The following is a 25,502-nucleotide window of genomic DNA, read 5'->3' on the forward strand; positions in this document are numbered from 1 at the left end:
GTAGATATTCCAAAGCAGCCTGCAAAAAGTGTTAGTTGGCTATTAAAAATGTTCCTGGCTTTCAGAAATAAGGTTTTGGAGTTTCTGAGGTAGAAAAATATTATGTATCCTCAGTCTGAAAATTATGAATAAGTAGATGGAAAAAAAATAAAGCTTCAGAGTGGTCTGATATATTCTTGCACACATAGAGTTTAAGTGTTGACCTGTTTAATAACTTGTGCTGTAGCCACTGCCATAGTGCAAATGTTTCTCAAAATGCAGAATTGCAAATTGCCATCAGACAAATGTAATGCATTGGGTTGTTGAGTTGATGGTAGTTACTGGTGTGTTTTCAAAAAATGAAGAGGAAAGCATTTATTTTTCAGAAAAGTATGGTGTGCTATGAACATAGTTACATACAGGCATCCAGCATAAGTTATATGAAATTACAGGACGAGCATTACAGAGCGAGATAATTTGCAAGAAACTTGAATATTGATAAAAGATAGGGTTTTTTCTTATGGGTGGCCTCCTCTGAGAGTATTAATTTAGTGTACATCTTCATTTCTAAATGAATAATATATAAACAAAATAATGCTTGCTTTGCCGTGTGCTTGTATTTTATTTATGTGTGCACACATGGTCCACTCTAATTAAGCACAGCTCTTTATGGTTTATTTATTTGTTCTAGAGAGGCTGCTTAATATTTGAGAGAAACAGTAATGATGTGTCTGACCTTTGCAGTGGCTGTGTTATTGGTGAGATGGGTTTTGCAGGAGCCTGCAAAAACAGTAAAATAGCAGGTTGATCTTTTTCTCCATTTGCTGGAACATGCTCAAGAGACCTGATAGCACAAGAAAAAAAAACCCAACAGAAAGTGGTTAAAGAGTATTTTCTTGTGTTTTCAGATCTCCGGAGGATGCTACTGACAGGCTGAGGTAAAGGGTTGAAAACTTTGTTTCTTTGATTTTTGTTGGGGTCCATGTTTTATTACCAAACCACCAGGGTAGAATTTCACATGGTGAATAGTTGTTTTTTGGTTTTGTTTTTTTTTTTAACGCCAATGCAAAGAAAGAAATGTAAATGGAGGTATAGACTGGTCCAGGGTTTGTTTTACAGAGGATGGGTAAGCGTGCATGACTTTCTTGTGTGGTGCTCTTGTAGAGGGGATTTGTCACTAAACTTCCTAAAAATACATGTGCTATGTACATGCAAATTTTATCACCTGTGCCATGGCGAGCTCGGTGGCGGCAGTTCTGTCCACCACTCCTGCCTCCTCCTGCCTCTCCCCGGTGGGCTCCTCTCTCTTCCACGTTGTGCATGCTCTGTGTGCACAGTGGCTGTCTGATGAGGCTCTTGGTTTTATTTCTGATAAAAACAAAGCCACTGGGAGAGAGTGAGTTATTTGTTGCAAGTGCTAATAGCGTAGGTTTTTAAAAAAAAACAAACAACAGAATAAGAAAGCAGGTATGGAGAAGCTGATGGACACCTGTGTACTCAGATGGTAATGTTGCTGCATATAAAGCAATGGAAATTAAATGTTTGCTATATTTATAAAAGGATTTTGGTTGATCCGGGTATTTGTGGGTGATACCAGTAAAGAACGATGCTTAACTGGCTTCCGCGTGAACATGACCATTTCTTATGTTGTTCTTCTGTGGAAGCTCTGTGTATGTGTACATACAAAATTAGCATTCTCATAATGGAAGATGCAATTTGTGCTCTATTCAGTCGCTCATGTTTTTGCTAATTAATCATCTGCTATTGGAACAGTATCTTTTTTTTCTTTAATTAGCCCCTGGTACATGTTTGTTAGAAATCTGCCTGCAGATATTTTACAGTGCTGCAGTGTATGCTATATTTTTCTCTTAATCAGTAGGTAACATATCGTAGCTTTTGCTTGCTTGCTTGTCTGTTTTGCTCTGTCTTTATAAATGCAAAAATCTCCTTTCAGCATACATGCATGTAGGGTAGTTACCTCAAAGTAATAGTATGCTGCATAGGTTTTTACACCGTGATACCTTTGGGGAAGAATAGAGGTGGTTGTCTTGCAAAGGAATGCAAGCTAATGGTACGTGCTTCTTCCAGCCAAACTGATTGGAGATAAGTAACAGCTTTTCCCTCTCCACCTTACTCCACGCAGGAAATGCAGGATCATTAGGACTAGCTAGCCCTCTGCTGCTTTGGTTTTGTGTCTTTTTTTTTATTTATTTATTTATTGCAGGAGGAGGGTGAAGGCTTGAAGAACTGCTGAGTTCTCATTCACGATCCTTTTTCTTGCAATGGTTACTATTTTTCTGTGTTGCATAATGAATTGTTTATAGCTCGTGTATACAGCTGTCTTGCTTTTGAGGGTCTGCTGCAGATACATGTAAAAGACTGACAAAGCATATAACCTCATTTCTGTGAGTGTCACGGGACAGGCTTAACTGCAGTAGCTGTGAAAAGCGAGGCAAGGTTTTAGTCTTGAACAGCCTACCTCTTCTCATAGAAATACCATTCAAAACATAAACTAATACAAAGCAGTCCAGGAGTTCTTGTTGATGGAGTGAGAAGATGATCACGGATCTGTGGCAGAGCTTTCCAGAGCTGAGGGCTATGTTTTAACTTCACTGTTGGTTGTAGGTGCCATTACTTCAGGAGAATCCTGGTGGCGTCAGGGATGTCTTAAACTTTCACCTTCTCCCCTTTTGTCCCACGTTTAAGTCCGAGAGCGCTCGGGCTTCAGTGTATTGCAAAGACAGATATTCATCAGTCCACACTAGACTATTGCAGTGACTGGACTGCTGGAGCTAGGGCAGCAGAAAGGAAAAAAATCATTTACCCTCGCCACCAAAAAGAGCTTTTTCTGAAGATGTTTGTGTTTATCTCTGGAAAATAACTGCACAAAATGAAATTGTTTATTATCTGCTCTCTTACTTCTGGTAGTGTAAGTGAAGAGTTCTTGGCTTGGGTTTTGAATGATGTGTGTGACTTGTGGGCTGTTTCTGAAGTACACTGATTGTGAAATGGGAAGAAAATTGAAGCTAAGGGATACACTGATCCGCTGCGTTAGGGTTTTGTGCCTCACGATGTGGCAGAGCTGGCAGTAAGGCACTCCGCGGGAGACACGGCCCTTTGGCGGGGATGGGGTTGCGCTGCGGATGCGGCCAGCCGAGAGCAGCCCTGCGGCCACCTCCTCTCCCCGCTCCGAGCTCCCCAATAACCTGACCCTCCCGCAGCTGCAGCAGGGATCAGTATAATTACCCTGTGGCTGGTGAGGCCGCTCCGATTGAACTGCAAGGGAAAGGGGGTTAAGCCGGGATAATGCTCCAGCCTCATCGCGGCAGCTGACAGCATCACCTCCGAGCCTTCTCGCCCCAGCTGGCTCCAGGAGAGCAGGAGCAGCTGAAGTTTGCCGTGCGCCGCAGACCTTACGTGACGGCAGTAGGCAGCTCGCTAGCTGCTGCCATGTTGCTAGGGCAACCCGCCTATTTATTTATTCATTTATTTCCAACTTCAGTCTGATCCATCCTCTGCCCTGCCTTTGCTGGAGTGGTCTGTTTGGCACTCGGGCACGCTTTGATGGGCTTCAAACGCATCTTGCGTAGCTAGCTATTACTTATACGGGGAAGACATCTTCCATCCCCCTACTCCAAGTCGTTAGAGAGAGGTCTGTCTTGGATTTTAGCCTTTTAATTGGAGTGTATCTATGCATGTCCATGCACAGAAATTAAATATTGCACTTGGTTGTGCATTTTATGCTCTTAATGGAAGGGAGCATTATATCAATGTTCTCCAGTGCTACTAGAGCAGTTTAAGCTCCATTCCCTTCTTTCCCTGATATTCCCATGCCTTTTGGGGGGCTTGTTTGAATGTATCTACCTGTAAATATGGTCTAAATCTTCCTCTCAGTTTTTCATAAGCATGAATTAGTTGTCCTTGCATGCGTGAATAATGTAGCCTGCAGAATACATGTGCTTCAACGGTATCTTTGATAATCTATGTACAATTTAAACCACAAATTATAAGAGGTAGTAGAAAATTCACGTTAACACTGTTTTGCAGCAGAGATGTCTTTTGAAATGTGTCATTATCCGTAATAGAGGATTTACAGTAAAAAGTGACCAGATATTTTTGTTTTTTTCCGCTCAGCTGTCCCATTTCCTCCAAGTCACCGGCTCACAGCTAAGGAAGTGTTTGACAATGATGGAAAACCCCGTGTGGATATCTTAAAGGCACACCTTATGAAAGAAGGGAGACTGGAAGAGAGCGTTGCTTTGAGAATAATAACAGAGGGAGCTTCAATTCTCCGCCAGGAAAAAAATTTGCTGGACATAGATGCACCAGTCACAGGTTAGTGCGGAGTTGTGATGATGGAGGGGGTGGTTGATCGTTTAGGATATGTTAAGCAATGCATGAGTGTATGTGTTTTCCTAAGAAGCTGAAAGGCAGCTTGAAAATCATTTGTTCTCTCCAACACTCAATTCTCTCTTTGTCTGCTACCATTTGGATAATGGAGGCCATCAAGCGGCTTGTAAATTAGAGGAAAGGATCACATCTGCTGAGCTCCTTCTGTTTCTAAGACAGAGAACATTTTTAGTCCTTAGGAGAAGACTAGGAGAACTTTCTTAAACTTGAAAAGTTATCTTGCCTTTTGCACCAGGTATTAATTCCATAATTTTATAGATGTCACTTACCATAGTGGCACTGTTCAGACATACAGACAGCATTGGGTTCTGAAAGAACAATGGTGTCAGAGTAAATGGAAATTTTAATTAAATGCTAAGGCAAATAACGAGTGCAGCAAAAAGGAAAAAAAAGTTTGTGTTGCCTGGGGGATTAATGAATTGTGCTGGTTGCAGAACCCATCCTGCCCTTGACTATCAAACACTACCACCCGCTCATTAATCCTCAGGAAATGCCTTATACTTTGAATTTCCTTCTCTAATTGTCTCCTGCCTCCAACTGCATTCTGAATGTATGAATGCATTGGCTTGCTCTTATGTGCCTCCTCCTCTATTTTGTTGTTGTTATCGGATACGAATGCATTTTTGGCAAGAAATTGATCTAGCGTAGAAAGTTAGCTGTGGGGCAAAAGATAACTAATTGCAGCCAGCTTAAACTATGAAACCAAACTATAAAACTTGGTTTAAGAAGGCAGGTCCCTTTGTCACTTTTGTTTCTGGAGAGCCTTGACAAAAGTAAAAGAAATAGGTTCATCTGCTCTAGAATAAATGTTACTGGTCTCTATTATCAGTACTGGTAGCATTCACCAAAAACTACGTATAAGCAGCAAAACCTTCATTTTCAGGAAACCCCTGAAACTGAAGAGCATAGTGTCTGACTAGGATTATAGCTTGTAATTTTAAAAATGACATCCAAACAGGGTAGTTTGACCTGGAGAGGTGCTGTGTATCATCTTTTATATAAAAATTAGCTTGTGATGCTGCTGTACAATTCTGATGGAAAAGATGTCAATCATGTTGCACCTCATGAATGAATAAAGGAAACAGGACGAATAAAAGGTTCCCCCGAGTAAGATTGAGAATACAGTTCTAGACATACTTTCTCTGACACTTCAAGATAAATGGAAGAAGTTGTAGAGGTGCAATAACGTTGTCCACAACTGAGTGTCAGACATGCAGAAATTCTACCTTTCTGTGGATTTTCTCCAGTGTGATTTTTTTTTCCATTTTTCTTTCTTTTTATTTTTTTCCTTTTAATCCATTGAGAGATGTAGACTGTAGGAGGACAGGTCTGCTGTGTTGTGTCCTGACTGATTTCCATAAGTCCATGTTTATTGTTCCCTCTCTCTTTTTAATTTTTTCTTTAAAAATTATTTCTTAAATGCTTTTGAAGGTATTGGATTTGTTCTGAATTATATTTTAGAGATTAATGTCCTGAAGGTTACCCCATTCTATAACACTGGTGTAACTTAAGTCTTTGATTCTTTTTTCGGTTGAGCCTACATCTTCCTTTGTTCCTGCTTTTGAAATTATATTTTTTTAAATTGAATGATTGTGGTACTGCAGCATTCTTTGGAATGGCTGGTAGCTACTCTCTTTTTAAGCTGGCGTAGGAAAGCTGGGCTCCTAGTGCTTGTTAGTGGGGTAGCTGAGAAGTGCTAATGTTCTGTATGAACAAACATGAAAGCTGGAGTTATGAAAGTGATCATCAAAAGAAGGAAAAAAATAAATTGTGAGGGGGAGGTTGGGAAAGCTTGTGAAGCACGTTGTTGTGGGCCTGACAATTTTCTTGGTATGAGTTAGTATGACAGCAGGTGACTGGATAAAGAGAATATCAATTGACCGGCGATGTGGTGGAAGTGCAAGGTATACAGGCAATCAAGAAATAACCATGGAGTAGAGGAAAGCTTTTTTCAAACATATGGAAGAACAAACAGAACCACTGATAGAGTGGAGAAGAAAATAAATTTTAAATTTTAGACATGGCAAGCAGTCTTGTTGAAGAGTGACAGTCAGAAGTCATTAATATGGGATCCTTTGTGGGAGATGCATTCATCTTTTAGAAACATATCCCTGTAGCTGATTAATGAGATGGTGATCATCAAAAAGAAGAGAGAGAGAAGAGCATAACTGTTGAAGTAAGAGCACTGTGGATTAGTACAGTGATATAATTGATAAATGTTAACGAACATGAAAAGTCTTTTTTTTTTTTTTTTAAAGCCTTATGCAGCCATCCCTGTTTCAAATTTCTCTTTTGCTTATTTTAAGGGGTGAAATAATTGTCCTCAGAAAAAATATCAGAGTTCTGTTTATAAGCAAAGTCATGTGAAATAAAGTGGGTACGCAGAAGACCTGGATTTGAGGGAGATGACGACTTGCATAATGGGGGGGAAGCATGCAAAGAGCCTTAATGTGGCATGCGCAATCCATTATTTTACATTTATGTATAAAACTTACTCTGTGTTTGCAGTTAGCGGGAAGCACCAATGTGGTTGTCATTTTGAGTTAATACATTTTGTTTTCAAATTTGGCAAGGTTTTAAGCCTTTTGAAGTATTGCTGTTGAATTCATTGCGACCTTAGCTCAAATTCTCATCTTTTGCTACGTACATATGGACATGCATGCATAGTTTGCTACAGTTCTGGCTTAGAACCGAGGTGAACTGTTCCTGCAGTTGTTACACAGAGCTGCTGTTCAGTGGGTATGAATCTGAACAGAGTCTGAACTAAGAAGAGAGTCCAAGTCCTCTGCCATCAGGACTCTTCTTGCATCTGGGAAGTGTTGAGGCAACTTTGTCTTGACTTGTGAATGTGAGTTGGGAAGGATGGAGAGAATTGGGTCAAAAAAAGTGAGCGTATGGAGGGAAAGGCTGAAAGTAGGGACAAAAGGTGGTGACAGGGGCTGCTCAACAGATGACAGGGAGGTGGTTGAGACTGGACACTTGAATTGAAGACAAGAATATGTGATAGAGGTGAAAAGCTTGGGAGACAAAGAAATGGCCAAGAGGCTGAGTCAGAGGTTGGTAGAGGATGGCTGGGCAGGCAAAGTAGGAAGATGAAAAAGAGGTGGACAAAGGTATTGGGACTAGCTGGGCGACACATCCGGTCTGGGAGATGAAGGGGCACATGGTGGAGTGGGCCTGGCTGCAGAGTGATGGCTGTGGTAGAAGCAGTTACCAGTACAGACCTGTCTCATGACTGGCAGAAGTGAGGGGGTGGCACAAGGGTTGTGGGGTTATCTGGGTTTCCTGTGTGGGGAAGAAGTGAGTCGGGTACCCTGGGCTACCAGGATCCTTTCCAGTTGCCTGCAGCACCATGGGGAATATCCATGCCAGCTTTCACCCACCAGGGAATGGGCAGATGGCAAGGGGACAGGGAGCCACCTTCTACAGGTGGATTGTTCCCCACTTCATCTATACCCTGTTGTCTTTGAGGCATGTGGTCTTTGTCTTAAGCTTGTGGTTTTAATGAGGTTGATCTACCACTAGACTACAGCTGTTCAGTGTTCAGAGGAAAGATGTCTCTATGGCAGCCTTAGAATTTCTAGTCCTGTTTTATGTTCATAGCAGTATAGTGACACATGGAGAAATTGGCTCGTTTTTAATTGTTTTTTTCTAGAAGGCTAAGGAAGTATATCTCTGAACCTCCCTGATGGCAATATTTACTGAAGTCACACTCCAAAGAACAGTTGGGAATGCCAGATTTCAAATTGCCTGGGTAGCTTCATGTGGCCTTATTATATAGGTTCATTACTACACAGAATGCTTCTGGGCAAGTGACATACACTACCCTTTGCATGATGACTGACTAATTACCTGCTTGTTTTTATGGGGCTTCGCTTCCAGATCCCAAGTCTGCTGTTCTTAAGTACTGAACACTCTTAACTGCATGCCAAGCATGTGTCCCTTTGACTTCAGTGCATGAGTAACTTTCTCTGTGTGTGACTATACATGTATACCGCTGTGTATTATAGAATTGTCTATAAAATGGCAAGTTCTTTGGGTTTTTGAATGTGTTATGTCACAAAAACAAATTTAGGTGAACGCTTTGATGGCAATGTTGCCTTGCTTGGCTCCCGGTCTGTGAAAGGGACCCTTTAGTTCACCTGTGTTTTGAAGACAGTAATTCACAGACGTCTTTTGAAGTGATGAGGTACTGCTATACTGAGTGGTGTTGAAAGTATGTGAGCAAGCTGATCATGCTGTCTTCAGAGTAAGGTTCACACAAGTTTTGTAGCTAAAGCATATTTCACACAAGTGAAGAGAACACAACTTGAAAGTAGCTCACTGCATGAGTATGGTTCATTCTGTCCACTGCATGGAAAAGAGCAGAAAGTGACTATATAATTAAGGAATTTGTAGCATAATGCATATGCAAGAGAGCTTGTACTTGAAACCTTAATTCTGTCACATCCTAAATATGGAGTTCTTTTTTTGCCAACATTTGTAGTGTTCACTTTAATTACTAGGTGTATGATTTGTTGACATTAATGGGCCTCAGTTCATTGGTCCTTTTCAAAGCAACCAAACCTGCACTTTTGGAACATGATAAATTGTTGTTTTCCAACATCTGCAAAAATTACCAGCTACAAGAGGTTAAATAGCATTATTAATCTGAAGGGGCTGGGTTTAAAATATAAGAACCCAAAGGTCTTATTGCAGAATTTGATTTCAACAGCAAAGTAGCTGATGACAACAGCCAATTCCAGCTTTGAAGCTAGATCTAATTTTGAAGTTGGCCCTGTTTTGAGCAGAGCAGGTTGCACTAGATGACCTTCCCACCTTAACTTTTCTGTGATTTTTATTTATACCTCCTTAAATGACATACTTTGCTACAGGGTAAACCTAGAACTCTAAGTGGTATGTTTGTCTAATATCTATCATTTTGTGTCCTTGACTGTACCTTTTGGATTATTTTTCTCGAGGATATTGTTAGATTTACAGATACTGAATGAAAATAGCATGATATCTCTTGCATATGTGACTGTACAAGTGAATAAGCTCATAAGAGATGTGTGGTGGTGTTTTGAAGGTAAGTCTTTTTTCTCTGATGATATCTATTTTAAAAGTAATTAACACGTGCTCTGTTTCTTCTTGAAACATTTGACGTCTCTCTTTTTGTGTACTTGATGTGCACTCATTTCAGTTAGTCTCTGCCCGTCGTTATTAACAAGAGATTCTTTTCGTACACTTAAGAATACAAAACCCTAAGTCATATGCATCTTTATAAACCTGTGCTTTTTTGCATATGGCACTCACATGTAACGTATGAACATTAGCAAGGCAGCTGCCTGTGTACAGATGTCCTCAATTCTGGTTTTGTGGGTGCCACCACCAGCAGTGACAATGACAGTTGTGGCCTGGTGACAATAGCCGGGCCATGTGCAAGGCACAGGGGGCAACATCTGTTAGTCCCTCATTTAGAAAAACTGGAAAATAGGTAAAACAGTCATATACTCCTGTTCTAAACCTTCACATGCTTCACTGAGGAAGCCCTGACTGCTCTCCTGTGTTCAAAGCTTTCTGAAATGCCTGGCACACGCAGCTTGGTGTGCGAAGACAGGTGAGCACAGGGTGAAGACAAAATAAAAGCTTATTGTTCCAGTGTGGAAACTTTTATAAAAGAACAGGGAAGTGTCTCAGTCTCTGCAGGTCTTTTCCTTGGCCATATTGTTTTCCTCTGCTTGTCCTAGATTTTGCAGCTCCTATGTTTACATAGGGGGTAGATGCGAGAAAACCACTGCTGCTTGCAGAGCCTTCCTTACTATTCCCTTTGCATCACATAATGTAAGTAGGGTGCATGTATATTTTCCAGTAGGTATACAGGTACTAACTTTGTGCATGCTAAGGGGCAGTGCACCCCCTTGCAGTTTCATTGTAATGTCTTTGGGTAAAAAATTCCACTGGCTTGGTTGAATGTCACAGCAGCATGGAAATATAACTTAAATACTTGAATTGCTTGTAATGTTTGTATTGTAGTGAGCACCCCGTGAGTTTTTGCAATTTGAACTCTATATTGATGGGTGGGGAGAGGTTGTAGGCATCTGGGGACAGCCTGTGTAGAACAACTGTGGCAACTCTGGTGACCTTCGGAAACCTTTGGTGCATTATAGGTCCATAAACTACAGAGGGAAAGCCCTTTCCTCCCAGCATGTGCCTTTATGGTCTTTGAGGCTTCCAGCTATTCTCTGGGTACATTATTCCATGGGATGGTAGGGTCTCCTGGGCCTCAATGTTTCCTCATGTTCCACATACATTTTTCCTTTGCTCACTTTCTCTCATTTGGTAGCCGAAAATAATCTTAGTAGGTTGCTAGTGCTGTACAAGTTAAAACTCTGTAAACATTGAGAATTTCAAGCTAAAGTGATCAGTGCTAAGGGAAGCTAATACAAGTATTTATGCCCACATTATAGTAGAAAGGCAATAATGTTTAAAATTGCATCGAACTGTAGCACACATGCAAATGATCTGATGCAATTGGAGAGTCAAACTGAAACAGTTCTTTCTGATTTTTACCTTTGAAGCAGTTTCAGATAGAATTTTGTCATGGAAAATAAACAAGATTGCTTATTAGAGATGTACAAGTTCTGTGAGATCTCTGTATTAGCAAAACATCAAAGTTTGTCTGAAATTAACATTTCAGTAAAAGCAATTTTAGTTAAAACTTCTCTATTTCACAATGAAGTAATTTAATTTATACTCTAAAGCTAATGTGCCATGAGTACTGTTGAGGAAACTATTGAATTTCTAGGACACTGTTATAACTGAAATATTTACTTACATGTTGTGAAAAAAGCATTTGCATGACCAAATTGTAAAATTTCATCCTGAGTGACTGCTGTCTTCAGACTCCCAAGTCTAAAAGCTTTAATGCTGGTTTGAAGTCTAGATGCCTGCAGCTTCTGAGGGTAAGCGTTGAACAGGAGAATTAATCTTTTCCTTTCTTTGCCATAATGCATTCATTGAAGTTATCTTTAAAAAGCGTCTTTAATAATCCTTGCAAGACTACGAGCAAATGATGGAGTCTGCCCTCCAAACAGGGTGCTGGTTACAGTATGACACTTCTTTCTGTATCTCAGCCAAGTAGTGGTTATCTTTCAGTTGTAACTCCTTTAGCTGCTTTAACTGTAGCGCTAGTCGTTCTGAAAACGTGCTGGTATTTTGTTCATTCTAGCCTTAAAATGCATGTGAGTCCCAAATGTTCCTGGTGTAACTACATCAGTTTCAGTTTCTGCGTGATGCCTTGTGTGGACCAGTAGCACCTGAGAACTGGATACTTTTCAGCTAATTATTCTCACACTCAGAATAAATTGCCTGCACTTAATTCTTCTTTGTCATAAGAAATTAACTTTGGCTGCAACGAGGCAAACGTGAGTTTGAAATAAAGATTGGCTTGTTTCTTACTTAGTATCAATTCACGATCTCATTTGCATAAATAATATGACATTTCAGCAGAACGGGTTGAAATGGTCTAAGAGGAGGAAGGGGAAAGTATCAACACCTCCATCTACTCTTGCATCCTTCTTGAAAACAAAAGATAGTCCAGTTCTTTTTACATGCCTGTATAAGGCAGATGTGTTCTCTGACTTAATAAATGAATTAGACTTTACAAAGAAATATTTGCCATAATTTTCTAAAATGTGTTAGATACACTCTTCTCAATGTACGCATGAGCACAGTTTGCTGTTGCAACAATTATTTCCCTTTACATATTGCTGTTGAACATGTTATTAAAAGACAGAAAACCTGCATGTTAAACTCCTGTTAAAAAGAATTTATGATATAAACATACTGTTGAACAGTTAAAGTGAACTTGATTGGATCCTTTAATTGGATTGCTGATTAAAACTGACACTGTTCCAACTATTTTGCATGCTTTATTGAGAACATCAAATCACTTGCGGCTTAAAAAGTGGGACTTCCAAAAGAAAGTGAAGATATAAGGCTGTAGGTATTTTTTTTTTTTTTTTAATCTGTTCCTTCCCTAAATGCTTCTGTCGGTTCCAGATATGGATTGAAATATGCCGGCCTGCATCCCTGGTACAACAAAGTGATTGCGTCTTGTAGCTTAATCGAGCTGCTTCAGACATTTTGGCAGAGCTGATGTTTTCTAGTAGCAGCTGCTGAAATCCATCATTATTGCCAAGACAGTGGATACTACAGGCCGTTTTCTTTACAACTACCTCGCTTGTTCTTAGAAATAATCCATCTACAGCTAACTTGCTTTGGTGCAAAAATCATAGTCAAATGGTGCAAAAATCATAGTCAAATAAGACAAGTGAAATTGTGGAATCTGAGATGACTTTCAGATACGGAGTTTAATTTTTGTGCTGTGAAATGGAGGATCAAATATGTATTGGTCTTCAAGTCAGCACAGAAATTGGATTGGTTAAAAAATAACCACCAGCACAAATACGAAAAACAACTGCTTGCAAATACCTAAGTCTTTAGGACTTTGTTCTTACCATCTTTTATTTAGCATGTGGGTGCTGCTTCATCATGTAAGTACTGACGGCACAGTATAGCACGTTAGCGTTTCTTCTAGGGCTGCTCTAATAAAACATAGTGTATCATAGCAGTGGTGTTTATTGTAGCTTCTCGAAGATTTTTCTGAAACTTGTAAATCAGGTTTTTTGTTTGCTTTGCAATTATGTAGTCGGTGGCACAACTTGAGTTAGAACTGAGTAGCTGTGGGTCTTTGACACTTGGATTCTTTTTTGAAAACAACCATGATGTTTGCACTGTGTAATCCTCATTAGAAAGAAAGAGATCCTTTGTTCTTGCCTCTCTTAGCTTTGCCTAGTTATTCCTCCCTTTGATTCTGGCCTCAGGTTAATTTAACTCAATCTTAGGTCGCAATTTATATTGGCAAGGGGTGTGGGAATGCAGTGGGATCACTGCTAAAATCACAGCCACCCACGTTCCTTCCTCCCCTTGTTTTGGATGGAGGAGCTACTGAAATGAGTAAGACCTAGAAGGGGGCAGAGGGAAATTCCGGCATATGTTTGCCTCCCTCTCCCCAACCGCCCCCACCCCACCCCAGCCAGCACAAAAATCTACCAGTCATGCACGAAACCGGTGTTCCCCACTTTATATGTGTGTGTGAAACAATTATATGTGCATGAGGCTGGAAGGGAGATTGATACTATCTTAATCACACTGTACCTGCAACAGCTGTAGAGCAGCCATAGTGTAGAAATTGAGCCGGGAACAGCTATGGGAGGGAAGAAAAGGAAGTGGAGGAGTGTGAGGGGGTGGACTAATAGCAAGACAGAAACAAACAGTGTTTTGCGTTAGCTGAGCATTGCCATTTGGAGGTACCACTGCGTTCATCTGATTTGGGAATCGCTATACAGATGTGTGCGCCTGTTCTGTAGAGCCTGGTTGTGCTTTTGGAGCTAACACCAGCCACCTCTTGCCTTCATCTGTGCTTTACGGTTGCGTGTCTAACCTTTCACCAAAACCTGACTGTGAAGCACTGGCAAGTGCAAAGGAGATAACTAGCAGGTTCGTTTTTAAGAAATATTATAAACATTACCTGTCATCACTTAGGAAGGGCATACTCAGGGAGTGTGAGAAGTTGGAAATGATGCTTATAGAAGGATGTTATTGTGGGGTGGGTGGTTCTTCTACTTCTTCCTGCCTTTAGATGCTTTTTCATTACACTTTTAGTTATTCTAGAAAATACTACCAGAGCTGAGACAGATACTTTCTCTATTTGGTTTTCTGTAGTTTATCTAGGTAAAACATTTATAGAATAATTTCCAAGTGTATATAGTATCCTCTGTGAAGATATCGCCTTTTTAAATGAAAAAAAACCTGCTATTCAAAACATTTTAATTAGTTTAAAAAAAAATCTCATATTTTTAAATTGCCTTTAAACTCTGTAAAATCCATGCTCTCTAAATAAATGCACTAATTGTGAAGATTAATTGTGCTGAACAGGAGCATGTTTTCAATCTGCCGTTGATTTCAAAAAGTCTTGGGAGGTGTCACAGGGGATCGTGGCAATAGTGTACGTGATTTGTACTGGTAATGTGTCAAGCCATAACATATTCTTCTGACCCAGGTGTCATTATGCACCTTTTTTAGCACATCAAACCATGAAATAGTGAGTTTCAAATTGTTCCTTGGCGCTGTCTCCAGAATGACTGTGTAGGCTTCTGCTTCTCTCTTCTCTTAGGTTTGGGCATGTAAATCTATTTGAAATTCATGGATTGATACCACTCCGGAAGCTAATTACTTCCTGAGATAATATTCCTGATAAGTGAGGAGGATCTTGCTCCTCGTCCTCTGATGAAGATTCAGCAAGAATTAAATTTTCAAGAGGAATCTAAGTCCTGTGCCATTTTGTCATTCCCTTTATTGCGTAAATAATGCTTTGAGCTCAGCAGGTGTGTTGAACCTTGTGAATCGCTTGGTTTAAAGTCAGTGTTGTTCCTTTTTGTGAGTTTTTTTTTTGATCCAGCTATGTCATAATCTTTAAAGGAGGCAACCCAAGGACGCAATGCCAATGGATTAAGCTCCAGTTTAAGAGCTTGTTGAGAATCAAAACCAGCCTTTTGGTGCTCATGACAAGGGAAGGTGCTGTGGAGAATCCTTCTGCCTCATTTAGGCGCATCAGCATCATTGCTTTCAGGTGTTACTTCTGAAAGTTGTCATGTTGAATATTTGACAGTCATTCTTACTCCCCTTTCTTGCTCCAAATCTACCTCTGCAACACATTTTACCTTTAAAGGTGGAAAACACCAAGAAAGTGTTGCTTCAATCAAGATAGGTTGAATTCAGAAATCAAAATGAACTGCTTGTGAGACTTCACTGCAGGAGTTTATCGAACCGGACCAAAAATATCTTTTTTTCCTGAATAATTAAGGGGATAAAATTGAGTGAACTGTGTCAGATTTATTCTTTATTAACCCGTTTTAATAAAGAAGAATTTAAAGTATGATTTTTAATCTATAACCGTAAAAAAACCCCAACCAACCAAACAAAGAAAAAAACCCACAATGCATTTCAGCTCATCTTTCATACATGTTCTCTTCTGTCTTTGGTGTCTTCTGTATATACAGCCTGAGAGCTGCAGAGTGGCAATGTGGGTTGGGGGCATTGCCGGTGGCCATAGAAATCAATCCTGTGACTTCAGCCTTTTGATGAAGTGGCAGTGCAAGAACACTTCCATTTTCTTTCTGCTTGGGTTGCTTTCTGTCACAGGCAATAGTCAGAGTTGTCTAGAACAATAAATTATGAAACCTAAAGTTGCTTCTTTGTTCCACTTCATTTCTTTTGGCTCTTACCAGACTTTAAGAGGGGAAAAACCTAGCCTCAGTGCAGCAACACAATTAAAGGTAAAGAGAAGTAGGCCTAAGAGCTGTTTGTGAGATCAGCATACATACTTAAAACTAGATTATACTTTTTCCTCAAACAATCTCAAAAACTCCAGTTGAAAGGGTAAGACTCCTTTGGGGAGAAAATTGTCTTTAGATTCTAAACAAATAAGAAAATATGTGTCTCTAGACTGCATTTAATTATTACAGCCTATGACAGGTGACAGCCATTTCACCAAAATTTTACTTGAAATGGGATTAGCATGGCAAGCCAGTGTTGAAGTGAGACTAGGTTGCTCTGTAAGTACAACAAAGTAATCATTGTTAAGGATTTTAAGGTGGTTTGTATGCTATACTTGTTATTTTAATGATTGATTGCAGCAGATTAAAAATAGGTTCGTAGTCTACTGATTCTCTTAGAATTACTTGGGGTTTGGGTTTTTTTTTTGTTGTTGGTTTTTTTTTCTTTTGTTTTTATGAAGGTGTCTGCTACTGGAAATAGAGTTTCTCATTATAGTGGAAGAACTTAATTTCCAAACACACATAGAGGTTATTTATGGCCAGAACCAGCTCTTTATAGAGAGGGCCAGCATCGAATGTAGTTAAATCCTGTGTAAATCAGTAGTCCCTCTGTGGAAATCCAGTGGCATTGCACCTAGACTTTTTTGTAAAATTAGAGAAGAAGCGTTAAAGAGATGTGTCAGGAGAGGACATCAAGCATGGTACAGAATACTTCTGTGGCTCTCAGAATCCTTGTTGAGGGAACAACTGTATCCTCAGTAAACTGATCATTTTAGCAACACAAAATGACTTTCAAATCATTGGTGCCAATTTAGGTGTTCGAAAGTGCTTCTGCTTTTTGTAGTGTAGAGGCTTGAGGCTTCAGAATACAAAGACTATATCAAATGCACAATGTCCTTCTGAAGGCATGAGCTGTTTAAAATGTAATTGGTTGAAGATGCCATCTGCTGGTATGCGTTTGGTATGTCTGGCTGCTTCGTAATGTACCTGCCATCAAGGCCTTATGTTCTTTAACATGCAAGTGTGCCAGAGAGAAATAATAGCCATTATGGTAGTGCCAGAATACAAAGCTCTCCAGCTGTTGCTATAGGCACTGGCCAGAAGACTGCCACAAGTGTGGGAGAGAAGATAAGCATAAGCAATTAGCGCAAGTCAGCCTTTTATTTTGAAGTCTGAGTTTCTAAATAAGGATTTGAGAAAAGTTTCAGGTTATCTTACTTGGGGAAGCAATGAAAAATAAACTGGATTTGTGTTGAATTGAGGTGGCAGTGAAATGATGAAGATCTGCCACCTTTGCTTGGTACAGATTTTTATGGCAGAAGGAAGTGCTTTTCAATTGCATAAACAAAAATTTTAAGTTTTTACATTAGTTGATCGAACCTTGTTGTGTGTGTGTTCTGGAACCTCAAGGGCTGTATTTTTTTTTAATCTGTAAGAATACCAGGAATATGAATATCATCTTTCCTAGTTTTTATATAAAGCCTTTTTCTTTGAGAAGAGCTTTTAAGGTCTAACATTAATTGAATAGGTAAAGGTTAAAACTTAGTGGCAATAGCAGTTATTCACTGTGCTATTGAAGCTAAATTACTCACTTAAGCTAGTTTAAACAAAATCAAAGCATTAGTCTGCCAAAAGACATCTATCTTCTCGTACATTTGCAGGTTCTTTTGCTCTTGTTTCATCACACACTCTCCCTAGGCATCAGTGACATATTCTCCAAACTAAAGCTTTTTTATCAGTATAGGGTTTCATTCAGTAGTGAACATAACAAAAATAACATTATTTTCTTCCCTAAAGTCTTTTCCCTAAAATCACAGAATAATTTAGGTTGGCTGGTACCTTTCGAAGTCATGTGGTCCTGCCCCTTATTCAAAGCAGGGCAGACTTCAAAGATAGATCAGGGCTAAATTTTGCCACTTCTTACCTCAAGTAATCCATCTTTTCCTTCCAACTTGCACACATTCCTCCTTCCCTATTAACACCATGTTTCTGAACAGACCTCCTACTGTTCCAACTGTGTAGTGAGGGAGGGAGGTTAACTCCTCACAAAAGCCATCATATTCTTCAGTCATCAAGACTATCCATCTTAATGTCTGCCCCTGTTTTATCAATTATCCACATTGTCTGTTTTGCTCCAAGAACCCCAGTGACTCATCTGAGCTCAGACCCTTTCACACTGAGCCTCTGAAACATCTCTTTGACTCTTGATAGAAGGAGGACCATATGCAGTTCCCTTTCCCATTTCTTTTTTTTCCTTGGTGACTTTATTCTTAAAAAATTTGGCCTTGGAAGAATTGTTCTCTGAGCACTGAGTTGTCTGTCTTTTCTCAAGACCAACTCCTTTGACATGTGCTTCCCAGGACAGCCAGTGTTGACATTTGAGCTATCATTAGTAGCTGTTGCTCTGCAGTGCCCGACTGATGATTATTCTCCATTAAGCTTACCAAAGTGTATGGAGGAGAGCATGGTGTTCACAGAGGCCCTTATGAGTGCCTGAAGCTCTCTCACCTGTACCCTCCTTGACCACCTGCCCTCTCTTGTCTGCCTTTGGGTTCACACAGCGTTGCTTATGCAAGACTTTGAAGAAGGAATAATAATGAAGAGGATCCATCCACCTGATGTGTCATTGGGCCAGCTGAAACCTTGGCCTCAGTGGTGGGTGATATTTAAAAAATTATTTTTTGTGTCCTCAGAAGTACCCGGGCACAGAACCTGACTTATAAAATAAATCTGACTGGTACCTTTATTCCATTCTGAGGTGGCCCAAATCATTTCAGACTTTTGGAAGTGAAGTGTTTGGTTCAACTTCTGTTAGTGTTTTGGGGCATGGGGGTATAAAAAGGACCTCTCCAAAGTACATATCTACAGGGAAAGCATGGGGAAAGGTATTTCAGTAAGAAGAGTATGTTTCTTGTTGCAAGAAATTAATTCATATTGACAAGAATTTTGTGGAAAATACAGATGCTAATGGTTAGCATTTTTGATTCAGTGTCTGTTCTGCTGCGTTTTCCTTTTTTTTTTTTTTTTCCTCTTGTGAATGAGAAACCTTTTCCAGTAAATAAGTACTTTTATCTAGAGGGTATACCGTATGTGATCTCAAAGCACAATTGTTACAGCTGATAAATGTGCTGTGTGGGTGCTGTATCAGTTGTGAGGCTCTGGTGTATTTGCATGCATACAGGGAATCGTGTAATTAACCACATTAAACTGAATAACACACAGCCTCCCCATTGTTCCTCTTTATGGGTGTAATTAGATGCTGAGAGAACTATAGCAGGAAATAGGAACAGTTTCCTCCTGCCACCCCTCAAACAAGTTTTCAGTTCCAATTAAAATAAATTACATTTTCAACCAGAAGAGATTACTCACATGATATCTATGTCATTTAGAAACAGGCACGGAAAGCCTGGTGTAAAGGTAAATATTACAAGGGAGAAAGCAGAGGAAAATAATTTAGAAATCGTAACCAATAGGAATTCAAAAGCTGATTCTTTGAATTGCTCAGTTACACTCCAATGAGAAATTTCTACTAGAGGTTGAGTAATGGCCAGGTGGTGAGGGGGAAGCCTCCTCACAAGGTTTTGGGTACTAGAGATGTATTTAGTTAAACTATATGATGTGCTTTGACACTTTAACTGAAGAGTAAAGTTTTATAGTTTTTTATATTTTTTAAAAAAACTTTATCTTGTGAGACTACTTGAGGAAGAAGTAATATATGACACTTTCTGTCCAACACCTTCCTATTTTGATCCATCAGATATTCCAAGAGTGCATCCGTTCCTGCACTGCTGCAGCAATAGGACTTATAAAACAAACAGAAGAGAAGAAAACCCTTCACTATGATACAGTTAGGTGGAAGGATAGGATTTAAAAATTTTTTATTATTTTTGCTGAAACACCCTGTGTTTCACGTCACAAATAAAACAGTTGTTTGGTTTTGAAAGTATCTATCATAGGATCATAGAATGGTTTAGGTTGGAAAGGACCTTGAAGATCATCGAGTTCCACCCCCCCTGCCATAGACAGGGACACTTCCCACAAGCAATAAGAAACAAGAAGAAAAAACACATAGTGAAAATCACATGAGAAAGAAAAACTCTAGTCTTTGGGGCTACAATGAAGTTTAAAACTAAGATTATATTTGCATTTTTAATTAATAAACTATGTAAGGGAAACCAGCAATCTACTTGGTAAATGTCCTGGATAGCAGCCTTTTGTCCTCTTCCTGAGGATAAAACGATGGGTAAGGTGGTGCGAGAGAGATTATCTTGAGAGATGAGAAATTCCTAGTTCTCTATTATCATTCTACACTTCCAGTGGCTTTTAAATCTTTTGATAGTCATTATGACAAATGATGGCTGTCCTTTTAGCTTAATCATGCAGAAAAACTTATGCTACATGGCAGGAAAAAATGCTGTCTCCTGTACTTTCCTTAGGTATTGTGGCTGTTTAAGATAGTTTAAACATAGATGTGAAGAAAAATATAATTAGTGTCTTAATAGCACTGCTTTCCATGTGTGGAAAGTCTTCAATTTAGTGGCTCCTTATTCTGGGTGTCCATGTTACCTGCTGTGTACATTACTTAAATATACTAATTAAACCATGAGGGGGATGTGGTCTGGGAAAGGTTCTTGGATCAAACAGAAGGGAGCAGGTATATTTTTAAAATATCGCAGGTGTCTATTTTGCAGTAGTTTCTTATTCTGCAGATGCAGTCAAGCTGTGTGAAGGTGGCTGGTGGAGGCGGCTTTTGACAATCCCAGTGCCTGATGGTCTTTCAGCATTATCCCTCCTTGCTTTCTTCTTCGTTGCATAAATACACTTTTGAAGCCATTTGTGCAATGCATCTTTGAGTCCAAATTCAGTAGTGTTTAATACTTCTTGCAGGAGAGAGAATTCCATCCTCCAAAAAATAACATACGATCTGCAGCCTGACAAGTACCATATTTCAAAGCTTATGGCTGAAATACTGAGTATCTTGATTTAAGGTACAGAAAAGCAAGACATTTTAATGTAACCCAATATTTGGATAGAAAAAGGAGGCAGTTGGAGAAACTAACTGATCGATCCATGCTTGTTACGTTTCGGATTTGGAGCAACCTCACCTTTCTGTGAGTTTTTGGAATGGTTTATTATGTGAAGTTTAGTCTAAAGACGATAATGTAGTTCTGGACTGAAAATCTGAGCTGCATTTGGAAGATTTGATAGCGGTTCACGTCTCTGCAATTGCATGGTAAACCTTGAAGTAAAGGCATTGCGATGACAATTCAATTGGAAAATTAACTACACGATATGGAAGATAGCTCATTCTCCTCCCACTTCTTCCCTATCCTTTCATCTACAAAAATAGTGTAATTCCTGGCAATCTTCTTATTTTCTCTGCAATTTTTCAGTGTCCTTGATGATATTGGAAAAAGTACAAGTCTTAATTGCTTCCTTTTTTTGAGATATATGAAGGGATTGCTCTTCATATTTTTTATAATATGTGCTGTTGCTTTTTTGGGTTTGAAGTTAAAATGCTGAGACAGTTTTGTAAAATTAGCTGTAATAGTAAATTCAGCTCATTACATAAGGAATTTAGAGCATGTTCTTGTACTGTCACTGCTCTTAGTTTGCCAGCTACGTAACTGCAAATATCACAGAATGGTAGGGGTTGGAAAGGACGTCTGGAGATCATCTAGGCCAACCCCTCTGCCAAAGCAGCTTCACCTACAGCAGGTTGCACAGGAACTCATCCAGGTGGATTTTGAATATCTCCAGAGAAGGAAACTCCACAACCTCTCTGGGCAACATTGTTTTGGGGCTCGGCAGCTCCCCTGGACCTGTGTTCAGTTGTTCCAGCATGCTAAGCCCACTGAAATCTAACCTGGCAAAAGTTACATAATTAAATATAGTGCTTGGCTTTTTTGTTGGTTTAATATGCTGAAGCAGTTTGTTTTGCTCGGGGATGTCTGAGACCAGGAGCTGGAGCAAGTGAGCGAGGGGGACTGCAATGGCCAGGAGCGTGATTAGCTGGGACTGCCATGAACCCTCAGGCTGAAATTGCATTTGCTTATTAGGGAAGCTGAAGATACCCTGTCATTTCTTTGAAATAAAGTATTTTCCTGAATGCTTGGGAAAGAATAAATACCAGCCGCTGGTAAAGTCAAATGTATAATCTGGGCACGTTTTATATGCATAGCCAAAGCATGTAATGCTTCTGTCTTTTTCTTACGGTATGATATTTAAATTATAGGAGAAATGCAACATTTATTGAAAAGTAATTTGCTATAGTCTTTATATTGCTACTATATGGAAGATCTGCTGATATTTTTCCGAGTATTGCAGAATAATCCTAGGCTCAATATTTGAGTCATGCTGTGTCAAATGAGCTGTGATGCTTTTGTCATCAAAAAACTCAGTACAGCATGATGCTTCTTCGCTATGATTTCTATCTGGTAAATATGCCTAAATTATACTTGTGGAAATTTGCTCAAAAGATGAAAAGGTTGTATTTGTTTTCAATGAAATAATTCTCTGGAACCAGTGTAAGGGAGGTCAACTGTTCACTTCTAAGCTTAAAGAAAATCTGAAATTGGTATGTGTGTATGAACACGTGAGATACAAAGCTTACGTTTATTTTGAGTTGGGTATCATGGACTTGTGTGTATATATGCACACAGACTGCGCTCTATCCTGGTGTAGCATCGGACAGCATATACATTTGACGTAGATTTTAAAGATATTGGAGGTGTTTACAGTAGATAAGCTAGCACGTTGCTTCAAAAGCAGCAACATTGCCTCTGCCAGTGCTCAAAATTATGGCTTGGTTTGCAATTGTGTTTATTACTTGTATGCTAAATACTAGCTGACTGTATACTAGATGTATCTCTTGATGAGGGATGCGTGTACTCTGTTTTGCTGTAATCTGCCCAGGGTTTTGAATAGTATCCTTGCAAGTTTTGTTTTGTTGTACTCCAAGGAATATCAGTTAAAAAGGGATTTCTGATGCCTTAGCATCCATTTGCTGCTACTTCTCATTTTCGATCATAAAGCCTGTTTATAATTATTTTTTCTTTTTTTGGTTTCTGGTGATAAATGATCTTCTGCTTGGTCTTGGTTGTATCTTCTTTATGCCATCCTTAAAGAAGCCAGCTAACCTCGTATAAGGAATGCCAACGTGTGTTTAACTTTGTATTTAGTTCTGGTGGGAAGCTTTTAGCTGTAGTCCTTATCTAGGCTGTGGAGACCTGAAGTGGTGATTTTTTTGATGTTGTCTCCTCCTCCCTCTGTATTTTCCTTTTGAGGAATCTTAAGTGGCTGATGTGGCATTCCCAGCCTTCCTGGGACAAGCACCCAACATTACGTCTGTTTCTATTTCATGTTTGGCTTGAATACCAAGGCTGAGAACTACTTAAGTCTGCTTACACTTTTTTTTTTTTTTTTTTTTTTTAAAAAAAAATCCCATTTTGTTTCACTAAAACCTCTTGCTGAATGTGTGGTGAAGGGAGGGAAGTTAAACTTCTGGGGAGAACTCACCGTGATTTCTCAGACGTTTTCTTCTTAGATTAGAAAACAGTCACTTTCAAACAAGAAAACCTAAATCACTGAGAAACTTCTGTTTCTTAAAGCATCGTGCAGTATGTTTTTGGAGCAATTTGCGTTGTGCTAAGTCATCTCATATTGAAAGCACAGCAGCACTTTTGCCTTGTCAAAAGCCCCATGCAAATTCTCGTCCAGTCATCTTCCTCCACATCTCTCTCCTGCATCAGCCTTCAAAGCTCTCCATGATCTTCTGTTTGCTCCTCTCTGCTTTCTCTGCACATCTGGCCTTGGCTCTTCCCATTGTTTCTCTTTGCTCTATCTGGAGCTGCCTTCCTCTTTCAGTCACTTGTTGCCTCAGAAACACGTGGAGTCAGCGCGAGTTTTCACTTTATCTTGGCTGTACTTTAAATGCTGTGTCTGAGGGCTGATACATGGATAATGCAGAACTTCCTCTGAAAGTTTTTTAGATTGGTGAAACTGAGCAGCAGCTTTATCAGCTGTTGTGGTTCATACGGAAGATATAAAACGTCAGGGTCCCCGTGCAGAAGGGTGAGATCTTCCACCTGCAGAGTAAGCTCCAAAGTCTGAAGTCAGGAGCAAGACAGGAACCCCTGCCCAGCCCCAGAGAGTCAGATTTGCCCTTTAGTTTCCCTTTGAAGTCTGGGGAATGTCTTGGAGGCAGGATGGAGGCCAGATGGCTGAGACAGCCCTTTCTCTGGATGTAGGCAGGCGCCTTGTGAAGCCTTAAGCGTATGACACCCCTCTGATTGCTGGAGAAAAGTTCCTGCCACCACCTATGGTTTGTCCCTTCTTTTGCAAGGCGGCTAGTTATATCCGCAGCAATGCAAATTCAATTTATTTATGTATTTGTTTGTTTTTTCCAAAGGCCTAATATAAACAGAGTTGAAAGGACTTGCATTTTAAATAGAAAGAAGAAAACCCATTTGAGTACTGTCTTTAATCCAGATCACTTCAATGGGCTCGTCTACAGTGAATCTGACTGAGCTGCCTTAGCACCTGTTGGATATCCAGCTGCATGAAGGAAACACAGGGTTTCGGTTTGAAAACAAGTTGTTTAGATTGACTCCTTGTGTGTGTGGAAAAGTAAAGATGCATTATTAATCCTAAGTATGTTTGTTAAAAGGTTTTAATACATTCTGGAGAAAGATGCACCATGCTTTTTTTTTTTTTAAAAAAAAAAAAAACAAAGTCTTAATGCTTAGCTTTGGAAGTTAAACAGATGAACTACATTAGCCACTAGTTGGACTTGAAGCTTTTAGGTCTTTTTTGGCTTCTCTTATCCTGTAGTATGAACTCTTGTTTGTCTGCATTTGGTAACACTAGTAGGAATACTACAGCGAGTGCTGGAATACTGCTATGTGGTGATTTTAGACACTACTTCCAGGGTAGACTGCAGTAACAGAGGTGACGCTACTGAAGTACCTAGTATAATATCTCATTTAAATGGATATTAAATGGCCTTTTTTTCTTCCAGAACTGGATATTCAAAGACCTTCTTTTGCGCTGGAACTGGGCATGTGTGTTCTCTGCTCCTAACTCAGGAAGAGTCAACTTCTAATTCATTTACTGGGGATGGCTTTTGAAATAAGAATGGCAGCGAGCACCGTTTGCTGCAGTTCTCAAAGGAAGCGTAGCGCTTGGCCCTCTGCTTAATGGATGAGTACTGTTAATCCTGAGTGATGCTCCTTGCTGCAGTTAATATTTCATAACTAGGCAGAGTGTTTGCTGAAGGGAGTTTTAATACAGTGGGCTCTGGTCTTGGGAGCAGCTTATGGGCTCTATACCCATGTGTGCTCTGACAGAGCAAGGCACAAATCTTCTCTGTGTCACTGCTCACTTTTGCAGAGCTTTCAGCTGTGCTTTTATTTGCTTATTAACATTTTATTCCAAATATTTTGTCCAGCAAGCACCTTTTAGGTGTCCCCTAATAGCATACGTGCAAGTAAGGTTGAAGTAGTATTCTGTAGGTTACTTGTTGTCCCAAGGTACTGTAGAGCCTTCCTGCTTTGCTGTGTCTAGAAGTCAGAGGAAGTTACACTGAGTTCTGTTTAACCTTTTATTTCATGAGGTAGCTACAGTACGTAGCAATAAATATCACAGAGAACGAGGCGTTAACACTGTTTTGGTTCCTACATTAGTCGCAACTTTTTCTGGAATCTAATGTGCCTTCTCCATTCCTTATTTTAC

At 39.7% G+C, this 25,502-nt stretch overlaps 1 protein-coding gene across 1 annotated transcript in view; it reads left to right on the forward strand.

Annotated features, from left to right (window-relative positions):
• The window catches only part of PPP3CA (protein phosphatase 3, catalytic subunit, alpha isozyme), a 285,188-nt gene that overhangs the window by 164,516 nt on the left and 95,170 nt on the right, over positions 1 to 25,502 (forward strand). Inside the window, exon 3 of the mRNA XM_009885532.1 lies at positions 4,114 to 4,314. Within this exon, the coding sequence (XP_009883834.1) occupies positions 4,114 to 4,314 (201 nt within the window). The remainder of the gene's footprint in view (positions 1 to 4,113; positions 4,315 to 25,502) is intronic.

This window comes from Charadrius vociferus, unplaced genomic scaffold, assembly GCF_000708025.1.
Source record: "Charadrius vociferus isolate BGI_N301 unplaced genomic scaffold, ASM70802v2 scaffold55, whole genome shotgun sequence".
In the NCBI taxonomy this organism is placed as follows: domain Eukaryota; kingdom Metazoa; phylum Chordata; class Aves; order Charadriiformes; family Charadriidae; genus Charadrius; species Charadrius vociferus.